The sequence below is a fragment of the Lynx canadensis genome, chromosome B4, assembly GCF_007474595.2.
Source record: "Lynx canadensis isolate LIC74 chromosome B4, mLynCan4.pri.v2, whole genome shotgun sequence".
Classification (NCBI taxonomy): Eukaryota; Metazoa; Chordata; class Mammalia; order Carnivora; family Felidae; genus Lynx; species Lynx canadensis.
This window is the reverse complement of record NC_044309.1, coordinates 39,692,553-39,705,678: the sequence shown is the minus strand read 5'-3', so window position 1 is coordinate 39,705,678 and position 13,126 is coordinate 39,692,553. Positions and strand designations below refer to the sequence as shown.

Sequence of the window (13,126 nt, the reverse complement as noted above, 5' to 3'; positions counted from 1 at the left end):
TGTGTGTGTTGGGGGGGGGGGGTGAGAGCCTGGGTCCGCTACGCACACACGTGTGTGCTGCTCCTGGGTGAATGTGACCCCTCCCCCGAAGCACAGAGAGCAGCAGTCTTACAAGAGACACAAACTCTTTTCCCCATTATGCCAGACTTCTCTCTCTTTCCAGCAATGCCAAATTGCCTTAAAGCAGCTGGGGAGCGCCTGTCTGATTTATGGCTCAGCCACTATGGCTTCTGGAAACTTTGTTCTTCCTGACACTAGTGATTTATAAAAGGCATCTGTAACCAACAGTGACTTCTCTTTCTCTCCCAGGACAACAAAGTACAGGGAAGGATCTAGAAGCAGATCTCTGTTTCCTAGGTCATCAGAAAATCGGCACTCCTGGGTAAGATGCTCAATTTTTGCGTGCCTTCTTTTCTGTTTATTTTTTTATTTTTTTTAACTTTTTTTTTTTCATTTTTGAGAGTAAGAGAGGCAGAGCATGAGTGGGGGAGGGGCAGAGAGAGTGGGAGACACAGACTCAGAAGCAGGCTCCAGGCTCTGAGCTGTCAGCACACAGCCCGACGCAGGGCTCAAACTCAGGAACCACGAGATCATGACCTGAGCTGAAGTCGGATGCTTAACCGACTGAGCCACCCAGGCGCCCCTCTTCTTTTCTCTTTAAAATACAGAAGTCTCCAATAACCTCCTGCTTTCCTGACTTCCAATTTGTGACAGTTTCCTGCAGCCCAGTCACTAAATTTAACATTAAAAGTATAGCCCTAAAAGGTTACATAGAGCCTCTTGGTAAGATTAAAAGCTCAGGGCCTGGCTGCCCAGGCCAGTGCCTATTTATGAGCCTGTCTTTGCCCCGTGTGAAAATACCTTTTGTACTTACTAGAGTAACAATTTTTAGTCATTCATTCCTTACAAATCCAGGAGCTGGTTATCTGATGAAGAATTTCTCTAGTTAGGCCAGCTGCCTCTGTACCTCGGAAAGTCAGGGAAGAGAGAGATGAAATTAAAAAGCACTTAATTCCACTTCCTATGGACAGCTGTGCTAAGGAGTTTGGTTGGGTGGGAAATGAATACAATTGGTTAAGTTTAATCCTTAGGTTTCCATTTTTCCATAGAAAAATATACCGGTGGTGGAGTTAGAAAATGTGAGTCCTAGACCCAGCTATGCTCTGAACTGCCTGTGATCATGGGTTAATTGTTCCATTTGTCTGCATCAGCCTTCTCCTTCACAAAGAGGAGCATTTAGGGCCCCTCCTAGCACTCCTGTTCCCCCCCACCCCCCGCGACCCTCAGTATTGTCGTTCCCAATGCTCTGGTGCTCCCGGGAAGGATTATCTACCTTGGCTGGAAAAAATATTACTGGTATATCCATTCTATTCTTACAAGATACATTCAGATTACATTCCTATATATTAAATCACATCTTAAGTGCAATTATTTAAACAGATTCTGCTGTGACTGCTTCAGGCAAAGAGCCTTCTGGATAAAATAGCTAGCTACCACGAGTCTATTTTTTTATATCATATTTCATTTCAATGTTTGTTTCAGAGAACAGAACTGAAGTCAGCAGGGATCCTGCCTTTCTTTGAGAGTACAGGTGGTTTTAGCCCCACTCCCTGGTGGCTGTTCAGTGTCACTGGGGCCCCTTCAGCCGTGCTCCGCTGAGAGTTTATTTCCCACTAACCTCTTTAACGTGCCTCTTGTTTGAGCCTCCCAACAACTGTGTGAGGCAAGTGGAATTAGCTCTCTTATTTTGCAGATGACAAAACTGTAGAGGTTAAATGAGGTGCAGCTAATAATGGTGATTCAGAGGCAAGTTCTCTACCTCCAAAGGCAAGCAAGCCAAGAAGTCAGAATAGGGAGTGAGGAGGCAGTCCCATTGCTCTGCCCTGGGCCAGGTTCCCTGTGCAAGCTGGCGTGGCTGTGGGAGGGAGCACAGGGTGAGTGGAGCATTCTGGCCTCAGTCCAGGACCCCCAGAGAGAACTTCAGTGGAAGCAAATTCGGACTCACAGGAGTAGGAGGGGCTAGCTTCTCCCCACTCTAAGACCTCCTGTCTCCTCCCCCTGAAAGGAGGAAAGGGAAGCTAGAGAACACCCTAGGAATGTTACAGGGTGTTACCACCTACAAAGTGGTGGTGGTGGTGGGGGGGGTGTACAGTCATGAAGATGGCTGGGGAAAAAGGGAGCTGCTGAAGACAGGACCGGGAGAGGTGGGATTGTGAGGGCCACTAGAACAGTACAAGAAAACTGAGCTGCAGTCTGACTTATGTGTTCTGGCCTCAGGGCTAACTGTGGGACCCTGCATTTGTCCCAAGGAGGAAGATGCAGAGGAAGTGTGTGAGGAAGGCTGTAATGGAGTTATTAAAATGTGGAGGGAGGAAAGCAGTGGTGACAATGAGGAGCGGTCTATAGAAAGAACAACAGGTTTTCCCTGCTATCCGAAAGTTTGCTTTACACCACTTTCCTTTTTTTTTTTTTTTTTCTTTTTAACATATATACAGGTTTGCTTTTACTAAAGACCTATGCTGGTGCCTGATCTCACTATCCCAAAGAAATCTGAAGAGGATTTTTGCTTTTAAGAAATGGTAATTGCTTCTTTGCTTTACTTCATTTGGCTTATGAAAGCTTTCATAGGAATGCTCTATTTTTGGACAGCTGGGGAAACCTGTCCATCTTGACACCCACATATATATATTTGCATATATATAAAATCTGTATATATATAGCTATATGAGATATATATATACACACACATATACATAGGACACCTTCTGGTTTTCCCTTAAAGAGACAAATTAGCATGTAAATAAAAGCCTGTATACACATTTAGGAGCTACAAATTCATTTTCTCTTCTTGTTTAGTATTAATCAGACCTTCAATGAGTTCTGTAAATTACATCTCCCCTGAGGGTGATGGGTCACACATTAGTTGTGTGCCCTTGAACATGCCCTCTGAGCCTCAACTGTCTTACCTGCCAGAGGAAAACAATGCCTGCCTACCTACCTCATTTGTTTGTTGTAGGATAATAGTAACAGCCAATCTTTGTAGAGTGTTCATATATTGTTACACACTATACTGTGTACCTATTATTACATATTACGTAGACATTACGTATATTATTAGCTCATTTAATCCTCAAAACAGCTCCATGAAATCGGTACTATGACTCTCCCTCCACTTTATGGGAAACTGAGGCACAGAGAAGTTTCAGAACTTGCTCCATGTCACCCAGCAGGCAAATGGCAGAGGTGGGATTTGAACCCAGAATACCTGGCTCCAGGATCCATGCTCCTAATCTTGTTGTTATAGGATGTGATGTTTGAGAGCACTGAAGGCATTTTAAATGCTTTTAAATGGATGGTGTCATCCTCATTCGTGTTAGGACCACTCCCATTGGGGAGGACCAAAGCTGAGGAAAGATTCACCAGGCCAGGATGGTGCCCCAGCCTCAGATCCACAGACCCTGATGGCCAGGAGCCCAGCTTCCTGGAGGAGAGGGGAGGAATGGCTTGTTCTCCTGGCCCCCTCCAACCGCAAGACTATCTTCCTAGGTTCTTTTTCAAAGCAAAGTGTCTCTCCTGCCAAGGGCTGGTCTGTCTGTCTCCTGGAGACAGAGGTTGTCAAGCCCTGAGAGAACAGCAAGCATGTCAAAAATAGCAGCACCAGCAGACTGCGTGGCTGCGATTTCCTTTTGAAATGTTGGTTTTGCTCTCACCAAAGAGCCGGGGTCTGTCTGTGCTTCCTGCTGCCTGCAGCAGAAGCTACTTATGGTGCCAAGATGTTTTCTAGGGGAAGGCAAAGATTGTCTGCTGAGGCCCATGACAGACTAAGGGAAAATCCCCTTCACAGTAACAATGATGAGGTCAGAGTTGTGTTTAAAAAAAAAAAAATTGTTATAAACCTCACCAAGGCTAGGCCCTAAGTAGGTTAAGTGGTAGCCAAGATGAGACCAGTATTAATGATACTTGTGGCCCCTTTTGCTCTTTTGTTCTGGGAACTAGGGAGTCAGTTCCCTGTTTGTCCTTCCAAAGTGGTCACTAACAGATGACCACTCCCTCCTTGGGGTACCCAGGGGATTAGAAGCAGGGTGAAATCCTTTCTCTAGGGGTTCAGAGCAAAGGGACACGACATGACCATCTCCAATCCCACAGGGACTTCAAGCCCAGAACAGGAAGGTGGTTCACTGGGAGATACAGTAACATAAGAACTCAGAGCCCATCTGTCTTTTACTCCCAGTGGCCTGCATCTGGCAAGTTCCCTCTCTCACTAAAGCCCCAAGCCCGAGGCCATATTCTGCCAGAAGCTATCTGTGCAACCCGAGGCTGCCGGGTGTAAAGCAGAATGCAGAGAGGAAATCCTACGGTTTAAAGAATTAACAGATTTCTTTTCCTTCCCTAAGTGACCTTGACAAGCTAGGATCAGAACACACTTTGCTTCCCAGGGCAATAGCACGCAGTCAAGCCCGATGAGGGCTGGCATGGAGGTTCCAGCCAGATTGTCCCAGGAGGACAGTATTCTCTGGGAATCTCTCTTGGCATTTGTGTAGAGATGCCGGGTGACAGGAATACTGCCAAGAGCAAGGGCTCAGCCAGTGCAGAAAAGGAATGATCAGCAACAGGACTGAGAGGTGTCCCATGAGAAGTGCCATGGGGAGGGAAGGACGGCACCCAGTGAGGGCCGCCGGGGAAGAGCAATGTCTGACAGACAGCCACAGAGAAGGGTGAGCTGATGGAAGGTGGTCACCACCCACTGCTGTGTCCAAACACCAACGACTGCGGGGACCCCACAGCGGCTGTAAAGGGTCAGGGAGGAGAGTGGAAAGGTTGCCGGCAGAATAAAACCTTGATTCCTGTACAATTTCTTAAGGAATCCTGAGTCTACAGGTGCAGAGAGTAGGTGGGGGGGGGTTGGTTTGTTTGTGGGGATTTTGAAGTTTTTGTTCTTTGTGTTTTGCCAGCAGAGTATGAACCCCTCGGGCAGGTTCACTGCCTTAGTCCTATGTAATGAATAACGTCCAACATACTTACCCTAGTCCAATATGTGCTAATCATGCCCTGCGCTTACCAAAAATGGCTTTGACCTTTCTTTTGCTTGAGCAAAAAGGAAAAAGCATGTAAATCCCACAATGATTTGATTGTCAAAATTAAAAAAAAAAAAAAAGGCAGTTCTTGGCACCACACTTGAGTAGAAAGGAGCAAACTGCATGAAAGCTCTAAAGTGTCCCCAAGTGGCAGAAGAAAAAATCTGTCATTCCATCCTGGATATTTAAGCTGGTCCATCTTTAGAGATGCTAACTTTCTAGATTTAAGAAACCAAACCATTCTCCCAGCCAAGGTGTGAAACTCCCAGGTTATCAACCTCATGCCACTTTCCCCCGACCCACAATCCAATGACTTTTTTTGGTTAATTTATAGAGTTATACAGCTATCACCATAATCCTGTTTTAGAAAACATCCATTACCCTCCAAAAAGCCCCCGATGTCCTGATGCAGCGGGACTGCCTATAGCCTACTTCCTCCAGCACACACAGCTCCCCTTACAAACTGGGTAGAGAATTTTAATCCATCTTGGCAAGGAGCGTCCTGTGCACCTCGCACCCCTGGGATATACGCCGTTGCTTTGTTCTGCCTTCAGTATGCAAGACAGACAGCTGGACGCTATGGGGACCTTCAAGAATTAGGTCAGTATGATGGCCACTCCTGCATTAAGGTGTTTTGAGGCTAATTCCACTCTTATGCCTTCGTTCTAAATCCTCATTTTTGCATTTAGCCTACTGTTTCTACTGTGTTTTTTTTATTTTTTTAATGTTTATTTATTTTTGAGAGACAGAGAGAGACAGAGGATGAGTGGAGGAGGGGCAGAGAGAGGAGGAGACACAGAATCCAAAGCAGGCTCCGGTCTCTGAGCTATCAGCACAGAGCCTGACATGGGGCTCGAACTCACAAACCATGAAATCATGACCTGAGCTAAAGTCGGATGCTTAAATGACTGAGCCACGCAGGTACCCCTTTTTCTTTTTTTCTTTTTTAAAATGTGTACTGTTCTTTGTTTTGAACCTTTCTATAAGCTTCTTAAGGTTGAGGGACTTGGAGGTTCTCTCTCTCTCTCTCTCTCTCTCTCCCTCCCCCCCCCTTTTTTTCTTTCTCTTTTTATTTTGGAAGATACAGGAAAGTTCTGCAGAAACATTTTTCTAAACCCAGCACAATCTCATCTTGCTCTGTAAGTTGAGGACTTGAACACACAGGGGCCAGCCTGTCAGGAAATGATGGTACACTGAGGTGGCAGGAAAGGCTGGGGGGCATCCTTCAGCTGGAGAACAGACTCCTTATCAAACACCCCAGATCACTGCTGTCCTAGAGTTCAAGGTGTGATCTCAACAGAAATGCCACAGCTGCCCCCAGCCACTAAAAAGGTGGAGACAAGGAGAGAGATAGAAAGACACATATAGAAGGAAGAAGAGATTAAAACAGCAGAAGGGCAAATGTCAGAGAGACGTGACAAGAGGGGGGAAAAAAAAACAGGAAGGGGAGGTGCAGAGAAGAGGAGGTGACTAGAAAGAGTTGGGGAGATAGCAGTGAGAGAGCAGAAACCAAGGAAGGACACTGAAGTCCATGCAGTCACAAAGAATACACAGAAGGAGAGGGAGGTGGCCGCTGAGGAATGGGAAATCAAAACCCTGAGTCTCCAGAATTCAGGCGCTCACCTCCCCCAGTTCCAATTTGACCCGGAGCTCTGAGCCAGGAACCAAGTTCCCCAACAGTAGAACCTACCTCAGATGCAAAGGCGGCCAGCTGTCCCACTCTCTCCTTGGGGATGATCAGGGCAGGAGGACTATTCCACATCTCCGCCGTGCCTGCCAGATCCAGGAAGGCATTTGGGAGCTCCTGCTGGCTCGAGTCAGGTGTAACGAAGGACTGACCCCTGCCTTTGCCGGCAGCTGTGACATCGCCACCCCAGCCATCTGGGAAGCACGGGGTGCATATTCTCTTGATTATTGGGGCACAGAATCCACATAAAGAGGCTCAGAGTCAGAGAGGGATCACTTGGCAAAATCCTTCACAGAAACTAGGTCAGGTCACAGCCTCTCTGTGTTTCTTCGATGTCTTAAGGAGAGCCACCTATGAGACTGCTAGGAACGGAGCTAGATTATTCCCTGGGAGGAAGAAGTGGCATTTCTCTCCATCTCTCTCAGACTTGGGAGGAGCCTCTCTCTGAGGAGACGGGACCTCCAGGATACTGTTACGGACCATAACTGTCAGGACTCTTGGCAAGGCCCAGCCTGGCCGCCTCTTGAGGAGCGTGTCCCCTCCAAGTCTCCCCTTGTCATTTTGAAAGAGATAATACTGACATTGGTTTAACTGGCAGTTGCTTAGCATTCAGATTTCTGAAGAATCAGGGGTGAGATGAGGCAGTTTCGATGACTGGGTGGGAAGGCCAGGAAGAAAGGTCCAGGGAGGAAGTTTGGGGGAGCTGTATGTATCCCCCTCATTTTCCAAAGGTCACACATCCTGCCGGTCATTACCAGCCCCTAAACCACTATGTAGGAGGTGTTCTCATTTCGGAAACTGGGAATTTGTAGCCTCCCATTCTCACTTGCTGCCCAAATCAGAAGATAGAGAGAACAGTCTGGAAGGTTGCTATGGCAACCAGAGTCCCTGGAGAGCCCAGCTCTCCACAAACCCTTTACTTTCAGGCATGCTCTGACTTGAAAAGGAAATGTTTCATTAGGGACGGTGATGAGGATGATCACATACACACATATAGAGATACATGCATACATGTTCCAACATTTACCCTCACTGGAAGCATCCCTATTGCCTCTGTAGTAGGCCCTTCTCCTTTCCCCAAATAGCCAGAAGCAACTGAAGGAATTTGGAAAACTGGAACTTTATGGCCTCAGAGCAGATTACTGAGTCATGAACTCCTCTTATCTGTATTTCAGGCTTGGAGAAGCCAAACTCCCAATCAAGGCGGCCTCTGGCCCTGGAAGGATCCCACCGAACCTGTCTAAAGAGCATCCTCCTTGCTGAAGGGTAAGAAGAGAGACTGAAGCCCAGTTCAAGAGGTTAAGGAGGGATTTAAGGAGCTAATAGCCCAGTGTGGCCTACTCTTGGGCTTTGAATCCAAGGCAGCAACTCTGCAGGGAGCTTTTGACTCTGGGAGACACGGAAGGAAACAGGCTAATGAACTAAAAAATCAATACCCTTATTAAAATTCACACATTTGCATAGCATCATCCCCAGCTTCCCAGTACATTGACATTCCCCATGAGGTAGGGAGGGGAAGACATTAATGTTCCCATTTAATGGGTGGGGAAACTGAGGCACAAAGAGGAACTGTGTTACCCTGTAAAGCTGTGGCAAAATCCAGATTTAGATCTGGCACTCACAGGAGCCACAGTGTCTCTCAAGAAAACCCTCAAAAGGCCATCCCTCATAAGTTGCTCTTTGAGAATTTTTTTTTTAAATCCTCATCAAAGAGTCTTAAAGCATAGATACAAAATTAAAAACATGTTAACAGTCCTTTCGGTTTCTGAACTGCACCCAGAAGAGCTCAGAACAGTACATCACAGTTTTTCAAGGCAACAAACAAATGACAATGTTACCAGGAGAGAAATGAGGGGAAGTGGGGGGTGGGGGGTGAAGGCAGCAGTTTCACACTGGAAGAGGATGACTTAGTCCCGGTGGTAACATTACCTTACCAGTTAGAGCAGGTCAGCTGCAGCTTCAAGGGGCAGACCAGGTAAATGTTTGCTTGACTCAGCAAAAAAACCTCTAACGGTGAGGCTGTCAACAAAGGAATGATGTTTCTTCCTTACTCTAAACCTATTTCATTGCACATAAAATGGGAAGAAACCCACGCTAGCATCCAATGTGTGCTTTTACCTGTCTGCAGATGTAAGCTGGAGTTTGCTTTAGAAAACCTTCAACTGCAATCCTAAGTCAAATGCCCAGGAAGAAGGAGGGTGGGGTGCTGGAGAGGGTTGGGGGGCAAGCAAAGAAGACAAACTTGCCATCTGCAACAAGGCTCCTCTTTGCACGCCTCCCAGATGACAGTGGCTGCTTAACTGATACTAACTCTGTAGATACTCCGTCAAGCTAGTTGCCATTTCTCCTGGTTCTGTGGTTCCCTCTTTCCAGTTCCTCTGCACAGGAAGGCACTTGCACAAAAAGAGTATTTGGCTCTGAGAAGGAACCTTCCTGGAAGCTAGACAGTCGGGGAGGGAAAGACTGAATGCAGACCAAAGGCCGATGTCCACCATGCCAGGACACCTGGACGAATCCATTGGCCCCTTTGGTCTGGGACTGACTCTCATGGCCTCCAAATGGCCAAGTTTAACTGTAGTTTCTCTAATTCCTTCCAAGATTCAAGATGAATGACATATCTGGAGGCTGTGCAGCTAAAGGCTTTACCAAGGGTCCTCTGAAGGATGACTAGCAGGTGTCACAGGCATGGGAATAAAACAGAAAGATGAACACTGTTTCTGTCCTCCAGCTTCTGCTAGTTACCACCTAGCCAGAAGCTGACAGGTGCATGCCCCAAAGCAAAGGACGCTAAGGAGAAAAATAGGACCCAGGTATGCTTGGTTTCCATCCGGTTGACATCGTTGTTCCTAGAGAATTCCAAGCCCCAGACATGAAAATTTACAGTCATGAGGGAAGGTCAGACGGAAATCTCATCCACATGACAGAAGATGGGCATGAATGGGTGGCACCGTTAGAATTTCAAAAATGTCACTTAGATGGATGAACCTTGAATGCTGCGGAAATCAAGCAACAAGGCTGACAGTCCAGGTATCAGGACTGAGTGCAGGGGAGGGAGTCAGGAAGTCGGCTGGAGGTCGGGTGAAGGGAGTGGAGAATGAGAAGGAAGGCTGAGACTGTTTGCTCAGTGTCGTCCTTCTCATTGATGCCCTTCCTGCATCAGTCAAACCTCAGTGAGCATCCTTTTCTCTGCATATGCCCGATGCGGAGGGGGAAGGTAGCTGGGTCTCCGTTCCCGAGTGGTCTCAGAGAACTCAGGCTTGCCAAGTCCACTGTCAGCTGCCTTCAGGTCTGGTGCAGGCTGCCCACAAGTGACATGGGTATACTGGCCTTGCTCCTCCTGCTCCGTCTCCCGGTGGTAGAAGTAGTTGAAGTTGGAGACAATGACCGGCACAGGCAGGGCGATGGTGAGGACCCCAGCGATGGCACACAGCGAGCCCACGATCTTGCCCCCGACCGTCATGGGGTACATGTCTCCGTAGCCTACCGTGGTCATTGTAACCACTGCCCACCAGAAGGCATCCGGGATGCTGGGAAAGAGTGAATCATCATCATCAGCCTCTGCGAAGTAGACGGCACTGGAGAAGAGGATGACCCCGATGAAGAGGAAGAAGATGAGCAGACCCAGCTCCCGCATGGAGGCCTGCAAGGTCTTGCCCAGGATCTGCAGCCCCTTGGAGTGGCGGGACAGCTTGAAGATGCGGAACACCCGGACCAGGCGGATCACCCTGAGGATGGCCAGGGACATGGCCTGCTGCCCATTCTGGCCACCCCCTCCACTGGCTGACTGCTGCTCCTGCTGCTGCACCAGCTCAGTGCCCAGGGTGATGAAGTAGGGGAAGATGGCCACCAAGTCAATGATGTTCATGATGTTTCGGAAGAAGGCTGGCTTGCTAGGGCAGGCAGAAAAGCGAACCAGGAGCTCAAAAGTGAACCAAACTATGCACAAGGTCTCCACCAGAAAGAAGGGGTCAGTAAAGAAAGAGCCTCCAAGAGTACTGAGTGAGGATGAGCCCCCTGCCATCATTCCCCCCGGCGGGATGCCAGGATGAAAAGTGTAGGAATCATCTTCATCTTCCTCTTCCTCCTGACTACCCCTGGAAATTGGGGAGTCTCTGCTCACACCATTGCTTCCACCTCGACCATCTGCACGGAACTGGGGCAAGGTCTCCAGGCAAAAGATGACGATGGAGATGAGGATGACCAACACGGAGACGATGGCGATGCCTCTGGCGGGGCCCGAGCTCTCAGGGTACTCGAAGAGCAGCCACACCTGGCGCTGGAAGGGCTGGGAGGGCAGTGGCTTCTCGTCCTCGCCACCTTCTGGCAGGCAGCCCTCGTCCTCCCGGAAGGCCGCCAGGGCTTCATCCCCCAGTTGGTAGAAGCGGATCTCCTCCAAGAAGATGTCCAGGGGCACGTTGACCGGCCTCCGCAGGCGGCCCCCGGACTGGTAGTAGTAGAGGATGGCGTCGAAGCTCGGCCGGTTGCGATCAAAGAAGTACTCGTTCCTCAGGGGGTCGAAGAAGCGGACGCGGCGACCAGGGTCTCCCAGCAGCGTGTCGGGGAACAGCGACAGGGTGCGCAGTTGGGTCTCGAAGCGCAGCCCGGAGATATTGATCACCAGCCGCTCGCTACTACAGCAGCCCCCGCCCCCGCCGGCCTCCGGGAAGTCTCCCGCGTCCTGTTGCTCCCCCTCCGGCCCACGGACCTCCCCCGGCGCCGCCAGCGTGAGGGATTTCTCCGACCTCATGTCCCCTCCGCGGTGCGCTCCCCGCCACTAGGACGGCGCCCACGACACCACCTCTGGAGCGCGGCACCTCTTCCCGGCTCTCAGAGCGGCGCTCTCTGTTTAGGGTGGGGCTCGCGCTCCTCCGAGCTCTAAGATCTGGCCTGGCCGCTGGGTCCGAGAGCTCCGAAACCCCGGTCCCTGCAAGGCTGGGTCTGGGGAGGGGGCCCGGACGCAGAGGGTTTAGCTCCGCGCCTCCAAGACAGCCGCGCCTGGGATACAGCTACAGCCTACTGGGATACCTGGAACAGCAAACTGGCGCGCGTGAAACCGGCTGCCCGAGAAGACGCGTGGCTTCGCCCCCCGCCGTGCCTGAGCCCGGGCTCTGGGACGTGGGGTCCGCCCTCCGGACGGGTTAGCTCTTCCCAGCTCCCACTGCGCTCTCCAGCCGTTCGAGCCCCCCGGCTGCCGCTGGGAGCGAAGCGCCAGATGCGCCTCCCTCCGGCTCGGCAAAGACTCCTGGCGGGGCTCGGCCTCCGCCCTGCGTGCACCGCGGACTCCCGTCTGGCCAAGGTCGCCGTTCCCGCCGCCACAGCCGCCACCTCCTCCCTGTGAGTCGCGCCTCAGGCCTCGGAGAGGGCCCTGCGGCTGCCCCGGCGCCGGGGCGCGGGGACCCACCTCCCCACCGCTCAAGCCTTCTCTGCAGCCGCGGCAGCTGCAGCGGCTCGGCTCTCCGCTCTGCCCTTCCTTCCCAACACTCACTCTCCAAGTGACGTGGCAGGCCCCGCCTGCTGCCCCCTCCCACCCCACTCTCACATCACACCCCTCGCCCAGCCAGGGGCTGCGGCGAGCCAGGGCGCTGTGGAAATAGACACACACTTGCCTCACCAGTAATCTTTCCCGCGCACGCCTGGCACGCCTCTCCCTTGCATTCACAATCGCGGCCCCCCTAACCAAGCACCAGCATCCTAATACCACACCCCCCTCCACCTCCGCAATCAGCTTTCCTTATTTCGCTTTACGGGAGTTGATCTGCGCAGTGCATTTCATCCATGAGAAAACACACCCCGCCCCACCGCACAACACACAACGCGGAGCACTGTGTCTCCACTCATCCAGAAATTTCATGAAACAATCAAATCATAATTCGTCCCTCTGTATTTACCAAGACCCATTTGCCAGCTTCCCTAATCTCTACTTTAAAAAAAAAAAAAAATAGAGAAAGCATTTTTAGAAGTCTTCAGAGCTTCCAATTTAGATGGTCTTCCAATGTAAGTCCCCAGAGAATCCCACATCTCCCTTTGCAAACCTGGGAGGGTGAGGCTGCAGCTGTCCTAGAATCGCAAAGCCATAGCAGAGAAAGTGTTGGGAAGTCCCCCATTGCCTTCCCCATCAGAAGTCCCCCCCCCCCCCGGAGTCCTGGGAACTTAGGCAGCAGCCCCTGTGAAGAAAGAGCCAGAAGATGATGGTATCTCAGAGGTATCATAGTCCAAGGAAGCATACCGTGAAATTCATTTGCTCCCAGCCTTTCTGGGAACTCTTCTGGAATGTCTGCTTATTGCACAGACAAGAAGAAGGAGGAGGAGGTGAGTGGAAAGTGGTATGTAAGAATGTTGATAAAAAGAATAGCTATATTTACTG

At 50.2% G+C, this 13,126-nt stretch overlaps 1 protein-coding gene across 1 annotated transcript in view; it reads right to left on the bottom strand.

Moving 5' to 3' along the window:
• The window catches only part of KCNA6 (potassium voltage-gated channel subfamily A member 6), a 45,256-nt gene extending 33,134 nt beyond the window's left edge, over positions 1–12,122 (bottom strand). Inside the window, exon 1 of the mRNA XM_030322385.1 lies at positions 6,766–12,122. Coding sequence (XP_030178245.1) covers positions 9,923–11,509 — 1,587 coding nt within the window. The 5' untranslated portion in view covers positions 11,510–12,122 and the 3' untranslated portion in view covers positions 6,766–9,922. The remainder of the gene's footprint in view (positions 1–6,765) is intronic.
• Between the last annotated feature and the right edge of the window lie 1,004 nt (positions 12,123–13,126).